General features: G+C 36.1%; 1 protein-coding gene and 1 long non-coding RNA gene across 3 annotated transcripts in view; one reads left to right on the top strand and one right to left on the bottom strand.

Moving 5' to 3' along the window:
* Window positions 1-12,001, bottom strand: part of LOC794425 (uncharacterized) — a 50,356-nt gene extending 38,355 nt beyond the window's left edge. For both annotated transcript variants that reach the window (XM_073924145.1, XM_073924146.1), the window contains exons 1-4: window positions 11,966-12,001; window positions 10,327-10,421; window positions 8,534-8,641; window positions 4,105-4,170 (exon numbers count right to left, since the gene is read on the bottom strand). In XM_073924145.1, coding sequence (XP_073780246.1) covers window positions 4,105-4,170; window positions 8,534-8,641; window positions 10,327-10,421; window positions 11,966-11,987 — 291 coding nt within the window. In that variant the 5' untranslated portion in view covers window positions 11,988-12,001. The remainder of the gene's footprint in view (window positions 1-4,104; window positions 4,171-8,533; window positions 8,642-10,326; window positions 10,422-11,965) is intronic.
* LOC141377942 (uncharacterized) lies at window positions 11,954-26,040 on the top strand. Its single transcript, XR_012391134.1, has 5 exons — window positions 11,954-12,379; window positions 18,433-18,617; window positions 20,656-20,907; window positions 22,879-22,980; window positions 24,771-26,040. It is a non-coding gene; the product is annotated as an uncharacterized lncRNA (long non-coding RNA).
* Window positions 26,041-27,635: the final 1,595 nt, after the last annotated feature.

The following is a 27,635-nucleotide window of genomic DNA, read 5'->3' as shown; positions in this document are numbered from 1 at the left end:
CTGGCCAGCACCAAAAAACATGCACAAAGAAATAAATAAACAAACAAACAAACAAACAAACGACATGTGACTGACCAGCACCAAAATGCACTTACAAACAAATAAACAAAAGAACAAACAAACAAACAAAAACAAATGACGTGTGACTAGTTAGCACCAAAATACACTTACAAACAAATAAATTAACAAACAAACAAACTTACTTTTGACTGGCCAGCACCAAAATACACTTTTAAACAAATATACGAATGAACAAACAAACTTACTTGCAGACAAATAAATAATAAACAAATGTTAGTTAATAGAGGTTGACCAGCATCTAAAAACAAGCAAATAAACAAGCAAAAAATAAATAAATAAATAAAACCATTTAGCAGCTGGTTAGCATCTAAACAATCAATTAAACAAACAATCAAACAAACAAACATAGAAAATAACTAAATAAAAAAATAAAAAAATTAATAAAATAAATAAATAAATAAATAAATAAATAAATAAATAAATAATTAAATAAATAAATAAACAAACAAACAAAAGCTAGTGGCTGGCCAGCACCAAAACAAACTTACTTACAGACAAATAAATAATAAACAAATATTAGTTAATAGTAGTAGGCCAGCATCTAAAAACAAACAAAATAAACAAGCATTTAGCAGCTGCTCGGCACCTAAACATTTAATTAAACAATTATAAACAAACAAATAAATAAATGTTAGTGCTAATTAATCATTCAAGCATTCCATACATGCATATCTATCCACTAGCACTGCAAAAACACTCTGCTAAACAAAGCCATTGTTATATAAAGGCAGACGGGTCTGGAGCAACACACTGAGGGGAAGAAAAGCAGCTCAAGCCTCCTTTATTTGCTGAATTATTGAACATAATCATCAAACGAATGCAAATCAGCAGCTTGTTAAACACTCTGTTCTGGTTTCTGCTGCAGTGTTTCTTGTTCAAAACAATCAAAGCAGAACTCAAATTACACACACAACTCTGACTGATGTAGTGTGTGTTTGTCTCTGTGTTTATCAATGTGTGTGTGTGTCTTTTTGTGAGTGTGTGTGATCGTGTCTCTGTGTTTGTGTGTCTGAGTGCGATCAGTGCGTATGTGTGTATTCAGTGTGTGCACGCATATTTCTGTTTGTGTGTGTGTTTGTCAGCGCTCAGTCTGTGTGCATGTGTTTTTGTGTGTACATGTGTTTGTTTGTGTGTGTGAGATCAGTGTGATTTTGCGCAAGTGAGTCTATGTGTGACCAGTGTGTGTGCGAGCATGCACTTTAAGTGCGTGTATGTGTCTACGTATGCGCGTTTGAATCTTATGTGCATGTAGTGTGTGTGTTTGTATCTATAACAATGCGTGTGTGTGTGCTTGTGAGAGATCAGTGTGTGCATTTTGTGTTTGGGGTGTGTGTATGTACTTCATGTGTGTGCGTGTTTCAGTGTGTAAGTGCGTCTCTGTGTGGCATCAGTGTGTGTGTGTGTGTGTGTGTGTGTGTGTGTGTGTGTGTGTGTGTTTGTGTGTGTGTGTGTGTGCGTGCATGCATGTGTGAGTGTGTATGTTAAAGCATGAGTGTGTGTAAGTCTGTGTGTGTTCGCGAGTCCATGTAAGAGTGTGTGTTTATATATAACTGTGTGTGTGTGTGTGTGTGTGTGTGTGTGTGAACACGGGAGTCTCAGTGTGTAAATGCGTCTCTGTGTAGGATCAGTTTGTGTATGTTAGAGTGTGTGTGTGTGTGTGTGTGCGTGTGTGAGTCTCTGTGTGTGTGCGTGTGCAAGTCCATGTAAGAGTGTGCGTTTACATAAAACTTTGTGTTGTGTGTGTGCGCACGCGAGTCTTGGTGTGCAAGTCCGTCTCTGTGTGGGATCAGTGTGTGTGTGTGCATGTGTGAGTGTGTATGTTAGAGCGTGTGTGTGTGTGTGTGTGTGTGTGTGTGTGTGTGTGTGTGTGTGTGTTTGCGCGTCCATGTAAGTGTGTGATCATATATAACTGAGTGTTGTGTGTGTGTGTGTGAGAGAGAGAGAGATCAGTGTGTGTATTTGGTGTGTTTCTGGTGTGTGTATGTACTTTGTGTGTGTGTGTGTTTAAGTGTATAAGTGCGTCGGTGTGTGTGCATGTGTGAGTGTGTTTGTTACAGCAATTGTGTGTATATGTGTGTGTGTCTACATTGTGTGTCTGTGCACGAGAGCATGTAAAAGTGTGTATTTATATATAACTGTTGTGTGTGTGTGTGTGTGTGTGAGTGAGAGAGATCAGTGTGTGTGTGTGTACTTTGTGTGTGTGAGTCTCAGTATGCAAGTGTGTCTCTCTGTGTGATCAGTGTGTTTGTGAGCGTGCTTGTGCATGCATGTGTGAGTGTCTGTGTATGTAAAAGCATGTGTGTGTTAGATCAGTGTGTGTGGTGTGTGTGTGTGTGTGTATGTATGTATGTACATTGTGTGTGTGTGTGTGTGTGAGTCTCAGTGTGTGAGTGCATATCTGTGTGGCATCAGTGTGTGTGTGTGTGTGTGTGTGTGTGCATGCATGTGTGAGTGTGTATGTTAGAGCATGTGTGTGTGTGTGTGAGTGTGTGAGTCTGTGAGCAAAACAAGTCTCAGTGTGTAAGTGTGTCTCTGTGTGGGATCAGTGTGTGTATGTTAGAGCGCGTGTGTGTGAGTGTGTGTCTGTGTGCGCGAGTCCATGTAAGAGTGTGTGTTTACATATAACTGTGTGTTGTGTGTGCGCACGCGAGTCTCGGTGTGTAAGTGCGTCTCTGTTTGGGATCAGTGTGTGTGTTTGTGTGTGTGTGTGCATGTGTGAGTGTATATGTTAGAGCATGTGTATGTGTGAGTGTGTGTGTGTGCGCGTGTGTACGAGTCCATGTAAGAGGGTGTGTTTACATATAACTGTGTGTTGTGTGTGTGCGCAAACAAGTCTCAGTGTGTAATTGCGTCTCTGTGTGGGATCAGTGTGTGTATGTTAAAGCGCGTGTGTGTGTGCGCGAGTCCATGTAAGAGTGTGTGTTTACGTACAACTGTGTTGTGTGTGCGCACACAAGTCTCAGTGTGTAATTGTGCCTCTGTGTGGGATCAGTGTGTGTATGTTAGAGTGTGTGTGTGTGTGTGTGTGTGCGTGCGCCTGTCCATGTAAGAGTGTGCGTTTACATATAACTGTGTGTTGTGTGTGTGCGCACGCGAGTCTCAGTGTGTAAGTGCGTCTCTGTGTGGGATCAGTGTGTGTGTGTGCATGTGTGAGTGTGTATGTTAGAGTGTGTTTGTGTGTGTGTGTGTGTGTGTGTGTGTGTGCGCGCGTCCATGTAAGAGTGTGTGTCTATATATAACTGTGTTGTGTGTGTGTGTGTGTTTTGTGTGTGTGTGAGAGAAAGATCAGTGTGTGCATTTGGTGTGTTTTTGTTGTGTGTATGTGCTTTACAAACACACTAATCGCACACAGAGAAGCATTTACACAGTGCATGCATGTGTGTATGCATGTATGTGAGAGATTAGTGTGTGTGTTCGGTATGTTTGTGGTGTTTGTACATGTGTGTAAGTTAGTCTATGTGTGTGCGTGTGCATGTAACAGTCTGTGTTTATACATAAAAATTTGTGTGAGCGTGAATGAGAGAGAGAGATCAGTGTGTGTGTGTTTGGTGTGTTTGTGGTGTGTGCGTGTGTCTCAGTGTGCAAGTGCATTTCTGTGTGTGTATGAATGTATGTGCGAGTCTTTGTGTATGTAAGAGCACATGTGTTTGTGACATCTGTGTGTGTGTTTAGTGGGTTTGTGGTGTGCATGTCTCAGTGTGTAAGTGCTTCTCTGTTTGCGCTCTATGTGTGTGTTGAATGTGTTTCTGAACTCTTAAAGCTGATCTAGTGAGTTCTGCGCCTCTGACTGGCAGCATTATAAAGCACAGGTGCATTGTGGGTTCTGCTGAACATCAGAGAACACAAATCTCCACAGTAAAACCCCGCAGACTGAGCCACTTTCCTTTCCTCGGTGCTCGTGAGAAATGCAGATTGCAGGAGCACTTTAAGCCTTCCAAGCTTACTCACAAGACGGCACAGAGAGTTTGAGTGGGCGGTAATGACAGTAAATATGCAAACGATTACACCCAATGACCTGCTCACCTCACCGCTGTCACTGTCTGATGAGGAAGAGGACGAGGATGATGATGATGACGAAGAGCTGGATTTCTGTGTGCAAGAGAGACATGATTAATGCACAGACACATTTGCAAGCTATACATTTCATTGAGTGTGTGTGTGTGTGTGTGTGTGTGTGTGTGTGTGTGTGTGTGTGTGTGTGTGTGTGTGTGTGTGTGTGTGTGTGTGTGTGTGTGTGATTATTAAAACAAGTGTCATTCTGCATTCTGAAAACATCTCATCTAAAGCCATGCTCTTCCCCATCCTCAAACGCATGCACTGCTCTGTGATTAATGAGCTTGATCATTCACTGAAATAGGGTGACATGGTGGCACAGTGGGTAGCACGTTCGCCTCGCAGCAAGAAGGTCGTTGGTTCGAGCCTCGGCTGGGTCAGTTGGCGTTTCTGTGTGGAGTTTGCATGTTCTCCTGGTGTTGGCGTGGGTTTCCTCCAGGTGATCCGGTTTCCCCCACAAGTCAAAAGACATGTGCTGTAGGTGAACTGGGTAGGCTGAATTGTGTGTAGTGTATGAGTGTGAATGGACGTTTCCAGTGTTAGGTTGCAGCTGGAAGGGCATTCACTGCGTAAAACATGTGCTGGATAAGTTGGCGGTTCATTCCGCTGTGGTGACCCCAGATTAATGAAAGGACTAAGCCGAAAAGAAAATGAACGAATGAATGAACTGAAATATCTTTGCATTATGTTGTATTTACACATGGAAGATGCTTGACTGAATGATGTGTCAATCACGTGCACGTGTTTCTCTCGAAATGTATTATGCTATATGTTGCACAGGGTATATTTCTATATTTCTATATTTCTTTATATATATATTTGCCAATATATATTATATATTTCTTTATATACGCTAATTGCGAGGGGTTAAACGGAGCAGTGCTCAACTTTTGCAGGCACGCGTGACGTTATTGGAAAGGTAGTCACGGGGTGTGTCGCGATTCTCCCTTATCACACCGCCACACAGGATTGTAGATCTGAGTTTCGCGATTTCAATTTCATATCGTGTATCGTTACAGCCCTAATATATATATATATATATATATATATATATATATATATATATATATATATATATATATATATATATTAGGGCTGTAACGATACACGATATGAAATTGAAATCGCGAAACTCAGATCTACAATCCTGTGTGGCGGTGTGATAAGGGAGAATCGCGACACACCCCGTGACTACCTTTCCAATAACGTCACGCGTGCCTGCAAAAGTTGAGCACTGCTCCGTTTAACCCCTCGCAATTAGCGTTTAACCGCGGGAGAGCTCGCACGGAGCTCTTAGTAAGGGACCTTCTGAATGTGTCAGGAATATCAAAAACAAAACCAACTTAAACCCTCTTGACAACAGACAACGGCAGAAACATTGCCAATGCTGTCAAAGCGGCCGGATTTTCACCGCTACCATGCTTTGCTCACACTGTTAATGTGGCTGCGCAGAGAGGGATGGGCGTTTACCAGATGCCCCGACTCCGCAGAGTAAGGAAAGTTGTCACGTTTTTTCTCTGCAATGTTGACATGATGGTGTTTCTGAAGAATTTTCAACTCCTTTAAATCAAACGAGTTTGGTATTCTTGAGAGAAATAAGTTGTTTATTTGTTTAATGTTTTGACTTGTGGTTTGCAGCACAGGCACTTTTCTGTAACCGTGCTGTGCGCTTTCTGTTTGAACCTTTGGGAGTGCTGACTGACAGGTGCGCGATGCGTGAGGTCAGGAAACAGGACGAAGCTTTCAGTTAAGATGAACACAGTTTCTACAGTTATACTTTATTTAGAGATAAAGGTATATGGCTCTGCATATAATCACTCTATCTTGCTGGAGTTTATAGCCGTTTCGCTTTACTTCAGGACTCATTAACACCGCTTTGATGGTCTAATCGTTGTTTTAAGTGATCCAGAGCTGTATGAATATACAAATCTTGAATATCACAGTAGTATTAAATATTACAAAGACAGCAACACTTTTGCACAATCGATACCCAGCTGATTCAGTCGTTTCATAAGAGGACCGCGCCTCTTCTTTTTTCCTTGTCAACATAAAGGCAGTAAGGTGCGCCTTATTTTCGGCCCCTTGTTCAACTGCAAGGCATACTTAATTTGCGGGACGATAACGTATAACCCGTGCCTACAGACACATTTGCCAATAAATGCATATTTTCCATGGAGCAAGCAATTTGAGGAAGTCAGCTATTTTTATTTGAAGGAAGAAAAAACATATGATTGGAAAAAAACAGCCTGCCGGTAATTAAAAAGAATCAGTCAGTATTTTCGTTTTGTAATATAAATTAATTATTTAAGTGTAAATAATTTAGGGCAGTCCTATTTATTTATTAATTTTATTTAGATTATTCTGCTCTTCTGTGCTAAACACTGCAGGTGCGTGAAGATGCTCTGTTGTTCTGTTCTGTTATTAATATGCTAGCATATAAAAATAAATCAGTATTTTATGCAATATTTAATGTGTCAGACAAAAAATAGACACGTCAATTTGTTTAATATAAAATTAATAGTAATCTGACCAGTTAATCGTTAATAACCGATTAATGAGCGGCGGTTGTCGGTTAGCAAAATTAATGAAATGAGCATCCCTAGTAGCCATTTAATTTACTTTTTCTATGTAAGAGAACTTGATTGAAAAATAATTTTCAACATGCTTGAACCATCTACACAATGGAGTTTAATTCTGTTTGGTTTTTCGGCAGTATTTTGTTACAAAGAAAACAGAAGTGATATAGCTTTGGCTATTTATTTATTTTATATATGGCTATTTATATTGTTAATAATTTGCATAGTTAATATTGTTCTTTGATGTTTAGTTTATAAAGATTTTTCAAATGTTATTTAATAAAAAAAAGTTTTACAAATCTTTTTTTCCCACCCCACACAAAAATAAATAAATAAAATAAATCGTCATACGAACCGAATCGTGGGTCAAAAATCGTGATACGAACCGAATCGTGGGTTTGGTGTATCATTACAGCCCTAATATATATATATATATATATATATAATAAGGATATATACAGGATATAAATATAAATGAAATATTACAAAACATATTAATATCTAGCCTACATGAAGATTTAAAAACCACTGCCTAACTTTCTTTATCTCGGGAGGCTTTTTCAGTTCATTCATAACAATTTGCTTTTGTATAATGTTATCATTATTAGCAGTATTATTTATTATATCCATATTCATATTTGTTTTATTAAAAACAAGCTTAGATTTGTCCACCTGTTCAATTTTAGACCATATGGGGCGCAGCATGTGTATTTGGATAAAGTATTTTGACCACACTTTGTTATTATTGTTCATTTATTTGTTTGCTGGTAATTAGAACTGAATTTAGAAATAGTTTTGAAACGAATATTTGTGCTTAACAAACAAAATTATTTATTTATAGGCTAACTGATGTCTGTGCGTAAAGGTTTCCCTATCCACGAGAGCAAAGGCGAAAGTGAACTTACTTTACGTCAAAATTCGCTTATGGCGTGACGCAGCTGGCTCTTAAAGGGAATGGGAGATGAGACTCTGATTGGTTTATTCTCAAAACACACCTATAACTCATTAAGAAAATAAACTCAACCCTTTTAGACCGTGCGCCACGGCGCAAAGCGGATTTTCCCGTCCTTAAATTAGCAAAAATGCGTTCTGACACGCCCGGAAAGCGTTTGCGCCCTGCGTTTTGCGCTCTGCACATGGACCGTCAAAATAGAGCTCTAGAAGTCCCAGAAGTCATTGCGATTGGAGGTGGGAAGCGCAGCATTTTATATACTGTAGGTTTATTATTAAAGTTTAGAGATATCACTTATTTATCTCAGGAGTTTCCCTAAATGAAAAGCTGAATATAAACAATTTATCTCAGGAGTTTCCCTAAATGAAACGCTGAATATAAACAGTACCATGGACATCTTAATAAAGGAATAAACTGAATATTGGCTGAAATTCATATTAAAATCTGTTTTATTTGTATTGTGCAATGTATATTTGCAAAGTCTTTATGCATAATATATATTTTGAAAAGGAGAAAAACAATAAATCGTTGTATTAATGCTGTAATGTTTAAATCATTTTCCATTAAATACGCGTGAAAGCCATGTGAACATTAGAAAGAATGCAGCATCTCCTCTGCGTTCTTGGAATTGAGAAACAGCCAGAATAGTGTCCCCTTCACTTTACTGGGGCATTAGTACTCACAGAGCCCCCTGCTGGCCTCACTAACACCACTTCCAACAGCAGCCTAGTTTTCCCATGTGGTTTCCCATCCAGTTACTGACCAGGCTCAGCCCTGCTTAGCTTCAGTGAGTAACTAATTAGGCAGGTGGCAAGAGAGGAATGCCACAGGGTTCACTACTGGGTCCTTTCTAGTTTTGCGATTTTTGTACCTTGCTTCTTTTTCTCTTCAGCTTTTTCTTCTTCTTCTTCTTGCCTTCATCATCATCATCATCATCATCCTCATTGTCAGAGGAGCAGGCACATGACCATGGGTCATTCTGGAGAGGAAGAAGCAGATTTCAAAGTTTGTTTAAAGGAAGTGGGTATGCAAACTAACAGTTTAAGTCAGAATTATTAGCCCTCCTGTATAATTTCCCCTAATTTCTTTTTAACAGAGAGAAGATTTATTCAGCACATTTCTAATCATAATAGTTTTATCAACTCATTTCTAATAACTGATTTATTTTATTTTTGTCATGATGACTAGGGATGTAGCAATATTGTAAATACCGTCACACCGCTATAGTAATTGTTTTCAATATTAGCGTAGCCGCATGACTCAATAAAACTATATTTCTGAGAAAAGTTTGCTCAGGCGAATGAAGTGAACGGGAGGAAGCGGGAACTACAATTCCCATCAGCCCAGGCGTGGCCATCATCCTTTGCGGTCTGTTGTCACTGCAGATCCAGTAATGTGGAAATGGAGTGTGCTGCTAGTAGCGGAGAAGAAAAAGAGCTGGAAATGATCGAACCTAAAGCGGGTTTTAAATCGGATGTGTGGAAGCATTTCGGTTTCTCTCTAAAAAGATACGAGAAAGGAGAAAAGGTGACAGACAAAGACAAAAACAGTATGCAGGCACTGCCAGACTGTGGTGAAATATAAGTCGGGGAATACGACTAATAACAGTCATGGGGACTGCAGAACACAGCACACTTGTTAGATTGATGCAGACATTGACTTGTACCGCAAAGAGACCTCTATCTCACTCATGGCTTGTCCTGTCAAGTGGTGAAAAGACAATGCACAAAATCAACCTTGGCTAAATCACATCTCTCTGTCCCAGAAACCTCAGTCCCAAATGAGAGGGGTTTTTCTGTTGCAGGGGACATTATAATGCCCAGAGATCCCAGCTTTTACCAGATTATAGTTATATGATCATTTTCCTCTGAGTGAGTGAGTGATTAATGTTGAATGTGACGAGTTTTCAACAATACTAAATTGAAACTTTATTTTTTTATATGGTTTAATAGTTAATTAAAATTAAAAAATTAAAAAATTAGTTAATTAAAAAATTGAAGTTCCTGTTTCGAGACTTACAGATAGATGGCTGATTTGTATGTCATTGATATGTTCAGTGCTGAGGTAAATAAACACTTTTGGCACTTTTTTTGAGTCTTTTCATTAGTTTTGTTTTTCCTCTAAATGATTCAATAAATACCGTACCGTGCCATTCATACCGAGGTATTACCGTACCTTGAAATTCTGATACCGTTACATCCCTAATGATGACAGTAAATAATATTTGGCACAATATTCTTCAATACACTTCTATTCAGCTTAAAGTGACATTCAAAGACTTAACTAGGGTAATTAGGCAAGTCATTATTACTGTTTATGTAAAGCACAATGAATTGCCACAGTGTATGAAATGTGCTATATAATAAAAACTTGCCTTGTATAACAGTAGATTGTTCTGGAGAAAACCCAAAACTAATATTGCTTAAGGGAGCGAATAATATTGAGCTTAAAATGAGTTTAAAACAAATAAAAACAGCTTTTATTCTAGCCGAAATAAAACAAATAAGACTTTCTCCAGAATAAAAAATATTATAGGAAATACTGTGAGAAATTCCTGAATCTGTTCAACATCATTTGGGAAATATTTGAAAAAGAGGGCGAACAATATTGACTGTAGGTCATTACGCAGTTTGTAGTGTACTACACTTGATTAAACCTTCCTACCTTCACATCAGGTACTTTTGGTTCCACGTCACACACTGTTATAGAGGAAGCTCCGCCCCCTTCCTCCAGTTCACGCCTGCGCTCTGAGTCTGCAGCTGTACACACGCCGTTTGAGAAGATTAATATTAAAATCGTCCATAAAGCATTCATAATATATGGGTCAAACTGTACATACACATTAATAACTAGTCATAATAGACTAAAACTAAACTGATTTATAAATAACAGAATATTATTTCACTCATTCATTTTCTTGTTGGCTTAGACCCCTAGATCCAGGCAGGGTCACCACAATGGAATGAACCACCAACTTATCCAGCACATGTTTTACGCAGTGAATGCCCTTCCAGCTGCAACCCATCTCTGGGAAACATCCACACACACATACAATACTGCTGACCCAAATCACCTGTACCACATGTCTTTGTACTTGTGGGGGAAACCAGAGCACTCGGAGAAAACCCACACCAACACTGGGTGAACATGCAAACTCCACACAGAAATGCCAACTGACCCAGCTGAGACTCGAACCAGTGAGCTTCTTGCTGTGAGGCAATTGTGCTACTCACTGCGCCACCGTTAGTTGCATATAATTATGCATAAATTATTGTAACTTCACACAGATATGCCAACTGACCCAGCCGAAGCTCGAACCAGAGACCTTCTTGCTGCAAGGCGATCGTGCTACTCGCTGCACCCCTTAGTTGCATATAATTATGCATAAATTATTGTAATTACTATAGTCAGTAAATGAAAAGAAAAAAATGTGCTACCCAAATGCTGCAACAAGTTATGATAAAAATTAGCAAAGCAAAAAATAAATATTTACACCAGTTTATGGAATAAAATGTAAACAAATAATTCAACACGGCACTTTACCATTTAAATAATGCACTAAAACAATACTTGATGTAATAAACAGTAACGTTTGCAAATATATAGCCTACAACAGCAAAATATTGCCTCGTAAAAGAAGAAATTATTAGATGACTATACATAAAACTCCTATTTAGTTTAAGAACTTAACCTAGACCTCTGTCAATGTGCAGTAAATTACAATTAAGGTAAAATTGGTTTAATATTCACACATTCAGACGTGCTCCTTAATAACATCATGTCAGAAAAGTATTATTAGCAAACTCTAAATAGTGAAATTACATTAGCAGGCAATGAATATTAAAGTACAACATTGCTCACAGTCAATTAAACAGTGCTAATGTTGTTTTCAAGTCATATTTACATGTGATTTCAGACCCTATATTCAAATTAGCGTAGTGTATAATATAGGGAACGTTAAATGAAGGAAAGTGCGAATATAAAACCATCTTTAATTCAATTACAGCAGTACATAAGAGATATGAATACATTAATAACCAAATATTAATATTAAACATTAATAATAACAACAACAAGCAAACATTTTAAGAGGTTAATGCCCCAAAAGATCATTTGGAAATAAATCACACTGTGGCTTTTTAAACAACAATGCAGATCAATATTTTTGATCATTGTATTCGATTTAAGCTTATAAGAAAGCTGACGTGTCTAAAAACACTTAAAGAGAAGCATCACAGATACTCGTGTAGCTTTATTTTGTCGTTCATTTGATTTGACATTGATGTTAACAAGACTAAATTACCTGAAAGCTGCGGAGACTCCATTTACTTGTTGAGCCAAACTGTCTGAAGATGACATGAAGGTGTTTTATACCTGCGGGGCGGGGCAGGGCATAGCCTTCTTCCGCATACTCATGAATATAAATGCCTGAGTTCGGTCGTGTGATTGGATGGCAGCGGTTCAACTCAACAGCTGAATAAACAAGCCGTTTTATTAATAAGTCCACAGGTTTGGATGTTGCAGGATTACTATAGCGACATTCACAGATAACGCAGACCTAATTAATATTCATGAAGTCTCTGGTTACAAACACACAATCCTGTTTCCTCCGCCTCATAAAACTCTGAGGCTTTTGTTTTCTGTGCTTAAAGACAGCACGCAGTCTTCGTGTTTTTGTGATCACAGATGTAATGCAATCTTCAGACACGTCCTTCAGGTGTGTAATATCGACGGATTGCATAATAAATTATGAACTTTGTCTTGTAGCGTGGGCGGAAAAGCCAAACAAAAGCAAACGGTGACCTTATTGTGTTTATTTTATTCGTTTTTATACTCCAGGGCAGAAACTTTTTTGTATGCTTACAAAATATGATTATTATGCCGGGAATTAGCGATTTCATATTTATATGCATACATACACGTGCATATATCCATATTAGGAATATAATATAATATAATATAATATAATATAATATAATATAATATAATATAATATAATATAATATAATATAATAATAACAACAACACTAATACTAATAACAACAATAATTAATTATATATAAATTACATTTTTAATATTAATAGTAAAATTACATCAAATATAAATAATTGGTTCATTATCAAAATTTTTTTATTAATTAATAAAAAATTACAACTGTATAGGAAATAGCCTACATTTCTATAATATAATATAATATAATATAATATAATATAATATAATATAATATAATATAATATAATATAATATAACAACAAGAAGACTAATAACAACAACAATCAAAAATTATATATAAATATATTTTTAACATTTATAGAAAAATTACATCAAATATAAAAATTGGTTAATTATTAAACATTATTTAATAATTTATAAAAAATTACAAGTGTATAGGAAATAGCCTACATTTCCATAATAAAAATAAAAAATAAAATAAAATAAAAATAAAATAAAAATAAAATAAAATAAAATAAAATAAAATAAAATAAAATAAAACAAAAGAAAAGAAAAGAAAAGAAAAGAAAAGAAAAGAAAAAACATAAATAATGGTCGTCACGGTGGTGCAGTGGGTAGCACGATCGCCTCCACACTAATAACAACAACAATCAAAAATTACATATAAATTATATTTTTAATATTTATAGAAAAATTACATCAAATATAAAAAATGGTTAATTATTAAACATTATTTAATAATTGATAAATAATTACAACTGTATAGGAAATAGCCTACATTTCCATAATAAAAAAATAAAATAAAAAAATAAAATAAAATAAAATAAAACAAATAATGGTTGTCACGGTATTGCAGTAGCATGATCACCTCACAGCAAAGAAGGTGCTGGTTCAAGCCTCGTGTTTGGACTGTGGGGGAAACCGGAGCACTCGGAGGATACATGCAACATGCAAACTCCACACAGAAAGGCCAACTGACCTAGCCGAGGCTCAAACCAGTGAACTTCTTTCTGTGAGGCGATCGTGCTACCCACTGCGCCACCGTAACACCCCATAATAAAATATAATATAATATAATATAATATAATATAATATAATATAATATAATATAATATAATATAATATTATACAATATAGGCAGCACGGTGGAGCAGTGGGTAGCACAATCGCCTTACAGCAAGAAGGTCTCTGGTTCGAGCCTCAGCTAGGTCAGTTGGCATTTCTGCGTGGAGTTTGCATGTTCTTCCCGTGTTGGTGTGGGTTTCCTCCGAGTGCTCCGGCGGTTTCCCAAAGACATGCGTTCAGGTGAACTGGGTAAGCTAAATTGTCTGTAGTGTATGAGCGTGAATGAGTGTGTGGTGTTTCCCAGTGATGGGTTGCAGTTGGAAGCGCATCTGCTGCGTAAAACAAATGCTGGATAAATTGGTTGTTCATTCTGCTGTGGCGACCCCAGACTAATAAAGGGACTAAGCTGAAAAAAAAATGAATGAATGAATAAATAATATAACATATTCTAATTATGATTTATTATTATTTATTTAATTTTAAGTGTATTGATTTAAGAATTTAATGACAATTTATTATATATTTTGACATTTTTATTTATATATTTATTATTACTATTTTTAGGGGTTTTCACCTTTATTGTATAGGACAGTAGAGAGTATTGGCAGGAAAGCAAGGGGAGCAGAGAGAGGGGAAGGATCAGCATAGGATCGAGGCGGGAATCGAACTCGGGTCGCCGTGAGCACCAGAATGAATGTGTTGACACATTTACCAAAACACCACTGGCGCCGACTTATTTATATATTAATATATTATTTCAAAAAATTGTTTATTAATACAGAATTAACTTAATTGTGGCCTGACAGTACATATGAGGGCCTACATACGCTGTTTATTTTAAAATAAATAATATGGCAAATTATGAATACGGATTTCAATCAGATATGTTGCACCTATTGCTTTGCATTACGTTGAGTCAGATCATATTACACATTATCAAAAGCTTCTGTTTACATCCGATGTAAAAATGAAAAGTCGTGCAGATGGTTACTGATGTAAAAGTGCTGACTCAGAGTGACAATGCAGAAGTCAGTAGCTCGTTATCTCATGTTTTCCATGATGTAACAAAGCAGTGCGAGTCAAACCTGTTTTCAGTGGTTTCAGATGAAGCTGCTCTTAAAACAATAGTTCTCTTCAAAATACTGAAGGCTAAACTCATGTTTGCACAAAATATTTACAGTAATGACTAATTTCCCACAATACAAGTGGAAGATCAAGTCAAGCACGATTCTACTGTTGTTTTAGATAAGATATAAAAAGTGCAAAATATATAATAATATTAACTATAATTTACCCAGAGATGGGTTGCAGCTGGAAGGGCATCCGCTGCGTAAAACATATGCTGGATAAGTTGGTGGTTCATTCCGCTGTGGCGACCCAAGATTAATAAAGGGACTAAGACGAAAAAGAAAATGAATGACTGAATGTGTATATACAGTTGAAGTCAGAATTATTCGCCCCCTTTTGATTTTTTTTCTTTTTTAAATATTTCCTAAATGATGTTAACAGAGCAGGGAAATTTTCACAGTATGTCTGATATTTTTTTCTTCTGGAGAAAGTCTTTTTTGTTTTATTTCGGCAAGAATAAAAGCCGTTTTAAATTTTTTTTAAAAAACATTTTTGGGACAAAATTATTAGCCCCTTTAAGCTAATTTTTTTTCTATAGTCTACAGAACAAACCATCATTATAGAATAACTTGCCTAATTACCCTAACCTGCCTAGTTCACCTTATTAACCCAGTGAAGCCTTTAAATGTCACTTTAAGCTGTATAGAAATGTCTTGAAAAATATCAAGTAGAATATTATTATCTGTCATCATGGCAAAGATTAAAAAAAAAATCTGTTATTAGAAATGAGTTATCAAAACTATTATGCTTAGAAATGTGCTGAAACAATCTTCCCTCCATTAAACAGAAATTGGGGAAAAAAATAAACGGGCGCTAATAATTCAGGGGGGCTAATAATTCTGACTTCAACTGTAAGTATATATATATGTATGTATATATATATATATATATATATATATATATATATATATATATATATATATATATATATATATATATATATATATATATATATATACATATATATATACATATACACACACAGTGCATCCGGAAAGTGTTCATATCGCTTCACTTTTTCCACATTTTTTTCATGTTACAGCCTTATTTCAAAATGGATTAAGTTCATTAATTTCCTCAAGATTCTACACCCTCAGACAAAAATGGTACAATGTGGTACCAAAGAAGGTACAGACCCTTTTCACTGGGGCAGCACCTTATTATGGAACAGAAATATACCTTAAGACAAAGAAACTAATGTGTGCCACTGCAGCTTGTATGTTTTAAGGACATGATTTGTACCATGGGAAACCAAAATGTCCCTTTGGTTTTAAAACCAGCAGATACAATATTGTACCTTCATCACAGGTACTGATCTATGAAGGCACCACTACAGCGACAAGACACTTCGTACCTTAACAGTGTCAAATGTGTTCCTTCAAGAACTATTTAAAGACATTTTGCTGTATCCAAAATACGTCAATTTATTTTCCGTTACAAAAAAAAAAAAAAAAAAAAAAAAAAAATATATATATATATATATATATATATATATATATATATATATTAGGGGTGTCAAAATTAATCGTTTCTTCGGTGCACTGCGATGCAGACGCAGACAATTCGGTATCGGTTCAGTAATAATGATAACCGGTTATTACTGACGTCATTTACCTCATATGCGCTCTGTCGCGAGGGAGGCGATCGCGAGTATTTACAACGCTTTAACTACTTAAAACTCATAAACTGTGCACAATTTCACTGTGTGTGTCTGCTGGATCAGTCTTTCACTGACATCTACAACAATAGATCCTATTTCACTGAGATCCAGAGAATGAAAGTAGCCTACTCCATTTCTCTCTCTCTCTCTCTGTCTCTCTCTCTCTTTCTCACACACACACAGTGGCCCATTTGACCTGCTGGCGTGATTTTTCTTCTCTTCTCGGCTGTTTTACAGTGTTACTTTTGCATACAGAAACGAGCGCGTGTCTGCAGAGTTTCCTCCACAGTGTCTATCATACATCAGCTGTGAGATCGCCGCTGCCGCCTGCCGCTTATCAGTGTCACTCATCTGTGAAGAACGCAGTGCGCAAGAGCCAATCGCAACCGTTTTTGTTGAGGGTGAGACCAATCAAAGAGGTGTAAAAGAACTAGACAAGGATCAGAAATTGAGCTGGATATTTATATTTGTTTATATTATTTGTTAAATGCTCGTGTTGTTTAAAGGTACGGTTTATATTTCTGACTGTTTGTATTAAATGACAAAATTGTATTACAAATAGTATATAAATATAAATATATTCATACATTTTAATACAAGAACTGCTGCTGTGAAGAAAATATAAAACTGTGTATGGAAAGCACCGTCAATGCACCGTGATGCACCGAGATATCGAATTGAACCGAATCGATGGCATGATAATCGTAACCGAACCGAACCGTGAGACTAGTGTAGGTTCACAGCTCTAATATATATATATATATATATATATATATATATATATATATATATATATATATATATATATATATATATATATATATATATGCAGGGCTTAACATGAACTTTTTTGATCACCAGCCACTCTGGCTAGTAGATTTCCAACATTACTAGCCACTCGCCATTTTCACTAGCCACACTTTTCTTATTGGGAAAATCTATATATATATGCCTAAATTTGACTTTGACATGCTAAAATGCCTTGATTTAGATGTTGTGTTATATCCACATGCCTTCTCATTCATTTCACTTCTTATGTGTGGTTTGTGTATTGGCTTGCTCACTGTGCATGAGCAAATGGGTTGTGTCACATTGCGATCAGTTTTTATTTCACAGGACTTTTCAGGGCTCAAAATTAAGGATTCACCAAATTTATCTCTGACCAAACTAAATAAGTATTTATTAGCCACAAATTTTTAATGTGTTAAAACAAGGAGAATATAGCGTTATAGGTGCACTTTTTAATTCAACAAAACGTTTATTTAAAAAACTTAACATTTAAAGAAAGAGTTATTGTCATAAATCTAAAATATGCACAGTAATCTGTCCGGGCTAAAAGTCCCAGATCAGCAGTTAACTACACATAAACGGGGAGCAATCTCCCATCAAAGCAATGCTGTTTTAAAAAAAATATAATTAAACCATATTTACAAAAATAACTAAGCGAAAGAAAGCAGGTGAAACATACAGTGTTTGATAATGAAAGGATGTTCACGTGCACACGGTCAATATACTGTAGGCCTTTTAATAATCTGTTCAAAGAATAATTAAAATGAAAGCAGTGATCTTTTTCTGTGGACTGTGGGGGAAACCGGAGCACCTGGATCACCCACTCGAACGCAGGGAGAACATGCAAACTCCACACAGAAACGTCAACTGAGCCAAGGCTCGAATCGGCGACTCAGCGACCTTTTTGCTGTGAGGCAACAGCACTACCTACTGCGCCACTGCGTCTCCCCTTGTTTTGTATTTTTAACTGCTTAATCCACTCTCAGACTATTGTTTCAGCCTGTGTTCACAAATTAATGGACTGCTTTGTTTCAGCGCTGTATAATTTGTGCCATTCTTTCATGCATTTATTTATTCAATCGTGTCTTTATGTGGCGTTTACAAACCATTACACACTTCAGACAGCGGCGTTTGACAGATTAGCAGTAAATCAGTGTTTTCTGCCTGTTTGTAGCTGATAATCGAAGGGTTTGCTGAACCTGCTATCATCCTGACAGCTCTGAAAGAAATGTTTGGGCTGAAAATCACGCCGTTTGTCTGCTGAATCCTCTCAAGTGCGATTGTTATTTGTCCAAGTGTCAGGCTGATGCTTCCGGATGCTTCCGGACAGGCTGGAAAATGCAGCGTTTACTGACAATAGTATGTTTTAATATGCTGTTTTGACAATATATTTACTTTTTAATTATGCTTTAGTTTTTAAACAATATTATGCTTTTCATGTCACAAAATGCTTTATATTAAACTCTAAAACAATAATTAACAATAATAATGATGACGATAATAATAATAATGATAATAATAATAATAATACTGATAATAATGGGGGAGGCAGTGGCTCAGTACTGTCACCTCAAGGCAAGAAGGTCGCTGGTTTGAACCTCATTTCAGTTGGTGTTTTTGTGTGGAGTTTGCATGTTCTCCTTGCATTCGCGTGAGTTTCCTCCGGGTGCTCCGGTTTCCCCCACAGTCCAAAGACATGCGGTACAGGTGAATTGGGTAGGCTAAATTGTCCGTAGTGTATGAGTGTGTGTGTGGATGTTTCCCAGAGATGGGTTGCGGCTGGAAGGGCATCCGCTACGTAAAAACTTGCTGGATAAGTTGGCGGTTCATTCCGCTGTGGCAACCCCGGATTAATAAAGGGACTAAGCCGACAAGAAAATGAATGAATGAATGATAATGATAATAATAATAATAATAATAATAATGATAATAATAACAACAACAATAATAATAAGAATGATAATAATACCAATAATAATAATAATAATAGTAATAATAATAATAATAATAATAATAATGATTATAATAATAATAATAATCATTCATTTTCTTGTCAGCTTAGTCCCTTTATTAATCCGGGGTCACCACAGAGGAATGAACCGCCAACTTATCCAGCAAGTTTTTACGCAGCGGATTCCCTTCCAGCCGCAACCCATCTCTGGGAAACATCCACACACACACTCATTCAATTTTGCCTACCCAATTCACCTGTACCGCATGTCTTTGGACTGTGAGGGAAACCGGAGCACCCGGAGGAAACCCACGCGAACGCAGGGAGAACATGCAAACTCCACAGAGAAACGTCAACTGAGCTGAGGCTCGAACCAGTAACCAGCAACCTAGAGGCGACAGCACTACTCTGCCACTGCTTCGCCCAATAATAATAATAATAATAATAATAACAATAATGATAAGAACAATAATAATAATTATAAATATAATTGTAACAATGGCGACGCAAAATGAAATGCTTTATTTTGATACCATAATGAACATTAAACCATTAAATAGTTTCGTATAAATTTTATTTAGTTAGTTAGTTAGTTAGTTAGTATAAAATTTTTATCTCAGTTGAATCTGTTTTTTTATTACATGAGGTTTCAAAAACAATGTAATAGCTAATTAATGTGGTTTTAATAAGTTATAATTAAAATTGCATTAATCTAAAGTTCAGTAACCTTAATGAAAATCAAACAAAATAAAATAATGTAGACATTAAATAGAATAATAAAATTGATGATGTTAATAACAAAGTAACACTAATAATAACAATACTATACTACTACTACTAATAATATTATTATTAAGAATAAAAAATAATAATAATCATAATCATAATATTAATAATAATAATAATTTACACTCCAAAGTTAAAATATATTAGTTAAAATATGGGCAAAACCATATTTTTGTTATTTTTTAAAAAACTTGAGTATGACCCAGCGTCATTAAAGTGTAATTAAATATTATTTACCATTATTATTAGATATATAAATTATATTTATTATTTAAACATTATTAAGTACGTTGTCTTTTAGCAATCTTATTTTGACAGCACTTTAGTTTAGGTCACAATTATTGCTATTAAATACTAGTGTATTACCTGTGTATTATTATTAAGATATGAACTATTCATTAGCAGTTATAAAGTATGATCTTATTCTACATCCTTAATCCTACCCAAAACCTTCTATACTAACCTAACTAACTCTTACTGGTATTAATAACCAGCTAATTAGTAGTTTATTAAGCTATTAGTGTTAGTTGCTGGTTTCAATGTTACTTTTATGACTTATAACTCTTTATTTAAATGTATGCTAATTTAAATGTTCCTTATTGGAAGACGTATTCAATCCATTTATGACATTGTTTTGTGACGTGTGCACACCGACGCCAGATGGAGGCGCTGTCGCTGCACTGCAGAATCTGGGCGAGATGACCTTGATAAAGCAGAGTGTGAACGAGGAGGAGGAGGAGAAGAAGAAACGAGGAGGAGAAGAAGAAAAAGGAAAGAGAGAGAGAGAGAGAGAGAGAGAGAGACATCGATCCAGCAGAGCTTGTGTTTTAGTCAATGGAAACATGATTCTTCTCTTCCGCATAAACACCACACCCTGGAGAAGAGGAAGAGGAGAGATCCTGCATCACTACTGTAAACATCATCACTGTATATTCACTAATCAACATGAAGAACCATATCAACATAGTGCATTATAGTGATTTATAGTACACACTACACTGTTTACTCCACCACTCTATAACTAGTAAAGTACTTGACTTCTATAGTTTAGTTTATAGTTGATACAGTAACACAACTACTATAGTAATGTAAACAAATGATCCAGTACTGTAGCTTTCTACCACAACTATAGGATATATTATACTACAATACAAAACAGCTAACTGTGGTAAAACTAAAGTATGCTATGTTATATATTACAGTTTGTCAGTTCACTACAGTATGCTGCAGCTTTTGTGAATATTATAATATTTGGAAGATGTCCTGCATCACTACTGTACACATTAAAACATCAACACTGTATATTTACTAATCAACATGAAGAACCAGGTGAACAAATTGATTTATAGTAAACACTACAGTGTTTCTGCACAATTCTGTTCTATGCAACACAGCCTTATTGCAGATACATACCCCTGTATACGCTTCTGGAGAGCGTAAAATTTTGCTACCAAAGGTAGCCTATGTATGGCTGCATTTTGGCCACATTTACGCTGCACTTCTCAAGTGACTTACTTGTGATTTTATTTTTCTCCAGTCATGTGGCAGAGATCGGATATGGCCCATGTACGTGTAAGCAGGAACGAATCCAACCCGGCCTCATTGTGGAAACGTAGCCCCGCGGACGTTTCTGCGGACCGCGATTTACGTCCCGGGAGGTACGTATTCGAGCGTTTTTTTGTTTTCGTGGATCCGCGAGAGGGCGATGTGCGCACTTTTTCGTGTCTCGGGCAGGCACCTCGTCTCGTCTTTCGCGTCTCGGGCATTTGCGCCCGCGCCGTTCTCGCGCGAAAAGCCGCCAGATTGAAAAAAAAAAAAAAAAAAAAAAAGCTAAAGCCCCCGTTTTCGGATCCCGCCGCGTTCTCGCCCTTATTTTCCGGATTCCGTTTTTCGTCTTACCTGATTTCCGGAACCCGCTGTTCCCCGGACTCAATCCCGGTCGTCGTCCACCGCGGCCGGCTTCGGCTCCGGCTCCTCCTCCTTCAGGGCCTCCGCTCCGCCGACGCAACGCTGTGAGCTAGGCGGACAAACTGATTGCGTCGGGAAAGCCCTCCACTCGGAGGCGAGCCGTCGGCCGGCGAGCGCGAAGAGGAGAGGCGGAGCGGCGCCACACCGCCCCGCAGCGTTCGCTCGAAAAAAACCAACCTTTACATACCTCCGGCCACGTAAATCGTGGTCTCCAGAAACGTCCGCGGGACGAATCACATGGATCCCGATTTACTCAAATCAGATTCAGGCCTTGTTCATATGTGGAAATTCGATATGAATCGCTTCTGTGTTCTCTTGTCTGCATTGTAAGCAGGTAGCTCAGATTTTCATCTTTTACCTAAACAGCTTTTATATTGTCATATAGCACAGGTGTTTAAGCATGTTAACGAGAGCGAGACAGCGCAATGTCTGCCACGTAGCCAATGTAAACTAATATAAAACTAGTGCATACATCACGTGCATACATGGACATTACATTAAGACGCCTAAAGGTTCAAAAAAGCCGATATATCAAAAGAAGATGGACAAATGAGAAGCTTTCTGTCATATAGTGAAACAGCTGCAAACAGATTTCATACAGGAATGGAGAAGAGAGCAATCTTTAATTATCAGCTGTTAGTCAGCGCCCACTCTTTTTTTTTTTTCTTGGTCATTGCGCCTTTGCCGTGTGCTGTGTAAGTGCTGACGATCGGATACGAGTCACTTTTAAAAGATGATGTTAGCAGGTCAGCATAAAAATCAGAATTGAGCATCAAGATCTGCAGTGTAAATGCAGCCTTTGTCTTTAAAACGAATGCTACAGGGCGGTATGACACCTTTGATAGCTTTTGTTTTTTTAACATGCTACCACCTGATCGCTTACCTCCATGTGGATTGCTTTTCAGCTGTTGCCAGTTTTCCTATTAGCTCGCCATGTACGTCGGCGGACTTGGGAGGTAAATTGGAGTTGACCACCACAAGAAATCGAGACCAATGAAGAACGGTTCCAAAAAGCATGTAAGACAAAAACAGAATATATATATATATATATACACACACACACACACACACACACACACCAACACACACACACTATAATATACTATAATACATAAACATATTATATTACACTGTACTATAGAATGTTTAAAAAACACAATATTAAAGTATTTTCAAAAAGTGTGATGACATGAAAAAGCATAAAATGACAAAATCAGTTTATATCAGATTCAATAGTTCAAACATAGAAAGAAATACTAGTAATTATAATGCGTACTACATGTGTATAGCAACTAAGTGTATTTATTAAACCTTACTATAGTACAGTACTGGAATTAATTCTGTAGTTGCTATGGTAACACACAATCTATAGTAATTGATCTGTTGTGGTGATTCTTTAGTTGCTATGGTAACACAGCGACTATAGTAATTGATCTGTTGTGATGATTCTTTAGTTGCTATGGTAACAAAACAATTATAGTAATTGATCTGTTGTGGTGATTCTATAGTTGCTATGGAAACACAAGACTATAGTAACTAGTCTGTTGTCGTGATGTTATAGTTGCTATGGTAACACACTAACCTTAATAATTGATCTGTTGTCGTGATGTTATAGTTGCTATGGTAACACAAGACTATAGTAATTAATCTGTTGTCGTGATGTTATAGTTGCTATGGTAACACACTAACTATAGAAATTGATCTGTTGTGGTGATTCCATAGTTGCTATAGTAACACACCAACTATAATAATTGATCTGTTGTGATGATTCTATAGGTGCCATGGAAACATGCCAACTACAGTAATTGATCTGTTGTTGTGATTCTATAGTTGCTATGGTAACACAACAACCACAGTAATTGATCTGTTGTGATGATTCTTTAGTTCCTATGGTAACACAACAACTATAGTAATATAACCAAATGAGCCAATACTGTAGTTTTTCATAACTACAATGAGTATTATGCTACAATACACCTAAAGTAAAAATTAAAGTCAGTTCACTTCACAGCTCAAAGTGTCTTCTTTCCAATGATGCCTAATTTGTGTTTGTAGCTTACTGGAGTCAGAAACTGTTACTATTTAAAGTCAGGTAGGTATAAATTCCCACAATTGCGTGCTGGCTACGGGCTAATACTGTAGTATGCTGTAATTAAAAATGTGTTATTGATACCATAATACATAAAGTATAATTCACGTTACTGTAGTACGGTTCAAAAAGGCTTTAGTATTTATTATAAATGACTATAGTATTTATCATGAGGGAACTCAGCCTTTCTAGACTATTTTTAATAAATACACTGAGGCTTTTAACTAATGGTGTTTGATAGAAATGAATTGCTCAAATCAGATAATGCTGGAAAAACAGCCTAAAATTAGTGCAGGACGCAATCTGCAATTAACTAATAGAGTTGATTACGCCTACCTGCAATAAAGGATTCAATGACCTGCAGGCATTCAGTCTGATAAACAAAAGCTGATGGAACAGATATTGCTGCAGATTGAAGTCTGATTTGATACATTGGGATGTAATATTAAATATGACAACTTTCTTTTATTACAGATCACTGATAAGAGAAACAATTAATGTGAGAAACATTCAATTCAATTCAATTCATTGTTATTTGTATAGCGCTTTTACAATGTAGATTGTGTCGAAGCAGCTTCACATAGAAGATTATAGTAGATTGAAACAGTGTAGTTCAGTTTTCAGAGTTGAAGTTCAGTTCAGTTTAGCTCAGTTCAGTGTGCTTTAATAATCACTACTGAGAGTCCAAACACTGAAGAGCAAATCCTTCCATGCACAGCTTTACAGATCCTGAACCATACAAGCTAGAGGCAACAGCGGCGAGGAAAAAACTGAAGAACTGAAGAGTGAAGAATTAAAAAACCTGGAGAGAAACCAGACTCAGCAGGGCACGACCATTTCTCCACTGGCCAAACGTCTTGTGCAGAGCTGCAGTCTAGGCGCCGGAGGCTGGAAGCTGGACCTCAGCGAAGACTCGTCTGTCCCTGGAGCGTCTCATGCTCTCCACTCCTCCATGACCACCACAGCAGCTGCTCAGGATACGGCCTGGTCCAGGATTATGGAAATCTTGGGGTCATCTCGTTGCTGGTCTTGGATCGAGTCAGTGGTGCTGCATAGTCTGAGGGCCTCGGGATGAGTATCTGCATGAGTATGATGAGTGTTTGATACTGATGAGTACGGTGGAAATAGAGAATAAACAGAATAACTAGCACAACTGCTGTTCATAGTGTACATAAACAAGATGCAGAAACCTGTGTGGAGCACATTTATGTATCATAACCCTAAGTGATGCACTGAGTGTGTGCTTTACTAAAATGATAGGTCTTTAATCTAGTTTTGAACTGAGAGAGTGTGTCTGAGCCTCGGACATTATCATGAAGGCTATTCCAGTGTTTAGGAGCCATAAATGAGAAGGCTCGACCTCCTTTACTTGACTTTGCTATTCGAGATACTACCAGAATCCCTGAGTTTTGAGATCTTAAAGAGCGAGTTGGATTGTAGTGAGACAGAAGGTTGGTTAGATAAACAGGAGCTAGATTATTTAGAGCTTTATAGGAGAGAAGCAATATTTTAAATTCAATATGAAACTTAACAGGCAGCCAGTGTAAGGAGAATAACATTGGGGTGATATGATCATATTGTATAGACCTGGTCAGAACTCAGGCTGCTGCAATTTGTACTAGTTGAAGTTTGTGAATAGAGGATGCTGGGCAGCCAGCAAACAGTGCATAACAGTAATCCAGCCTAGAAGTCATAAAAGCATGGACTAGCTTTTTTGTGTCAGAGATGGATACCTCGTAATTTAGCAATATTTCTCAGATGAAAGAAGGCAGTTTTTGTGACATGGGATATATGATTTTCAAAAGTTAAATTGCTGTCTAATATGACACCCAGATCTTTTATAGTAGAGCTAAAGCTAACTTTGTATCCCTCTAATTGTAGATCAAGTTGCGATACTAAACATACTAAACATATTAAAAATACTTTATATTAATTGTATCTTTGTGGTAAGTAATTTGACATTTAATAAAATATTTGGAAATTGTGCTTAATGGAGTTGTTTGTTTTTGGTAAAATAATTTGTATTTTATTTTGTTTGTGTTTGCATATACAACATGATCTAATCTAATTTAATCTAATCTAATCTAATCTAATATAATATGATATAATATAATATAATATAATATAATATAATATAATATAATATAATATAATATAATATAATATAAAATAATATAATATAATATAATATAATATAATATAATATAATATAATATAATATTCTTTCATTAATTTTCCTTTGGCTTAGTGCCTCTATTCATTGGGTCACTACAGCGGAAAGAACCGCGAGAACATGCAAACCCCACACAGAAACGCGACTGACCCAGCTGAGGCTCGAACCAGTGACCTTCTTGCTGTGGGGCAAATGTGCTACCCACTGCGTTGTTGTGCAGCCCCTAATATAATAATATAATATAATATAATATAATATAATATAATATAATATAATATATGTAATATAATATGATATAATATAATATAATATGATATGATATGATATAATATAATGTAATGTAATATAATATGATATAATATAATATAATATAATATAATATGATATGATATGATATGATATAATATAATATAATATAATATGATATAATATAATATAATATAATATGATATGATATAATATAATATAATGTAATATAATATAATATAATGTAATGTAATGTAATATAATATAATATAATATAATATAATATAAAATAATGTAATATAATATAATATAATATAATATAATATAATATAATATAATATAATATAATATAATGTAATATAATATAATATAATATAATATAATATAATATAATATGATATAATATAATATAATATAATATAATATAATATAATATAATATAATAATATAATATAATATGAAATGTTCTTCAGCTTTACTAAATTAATACATTTAATATTTTTAATAGTGCTTTAAAAGTACTCTCAAATTAATATTAATGATGAAAACTAAAATGTTACTTCAATAAAACTAATACAATTATTTTGTTGCTTGTTCAAACTATTTTATTAGTATATTTAGTGTCAACACAATTTTTATAGGCAGAGGGTTGCTGAAGAACTACTGCGAGATTTCAGCTGCTGTCTGGGCTCTCCATGCTTTTTTACACCTTCCTTTCTTCATGTGTTCAACACTTTTTTTCCCCTGCATCATTTAATTTTATCATGCATAACTTACTTTGCAAAAGAATTCGTTTTATTTTCTTTTTCATATGTGGATTTCTTTGATTGCTACTTACATTTGGTAAAACATTTCAAGTCAACAGCACCTTTAGAGATATGCTTTCTGAGAATAGAGTGACCTGTACAATACTTATTTCCCCCTCTGTATGTTAACAGTCTGCATGTTTAGTTGAAGCTTCAATAAAAGAGCCGATTGCTCAGCTGAATGAGCCGCAGCGCAGTGCAGTAAAAGACAGGCCTTCACCCGTTACAGCACCTTTGCTGCAGGATCATTGGGGTGTCGAGGGTAATTAGGCACGTCGGACACACTCCATTGATTAGCCTTAATGACTGACACTGAATGACATTCCAGTAATCAGCGCAAAGAAAGAGAAAGTGCGAG

The sequence above is a fragment of the Danio rerio genome, chromosome 15 (assembly GCF_049306965.1).
Source record: "Danio rerio strain Tuebingen ecotype United States chromosome 15, GRCz12tu, whole genome shotgun sequence".
NCBI lineage: Eukaryota > Metazoa > Chordata > Actinopteri > Cypriniformes > Danionidae > Danio > Danio rerio.
This window is presented reverse-complemented; position numbering and strand designations above follow the sequence as displayed.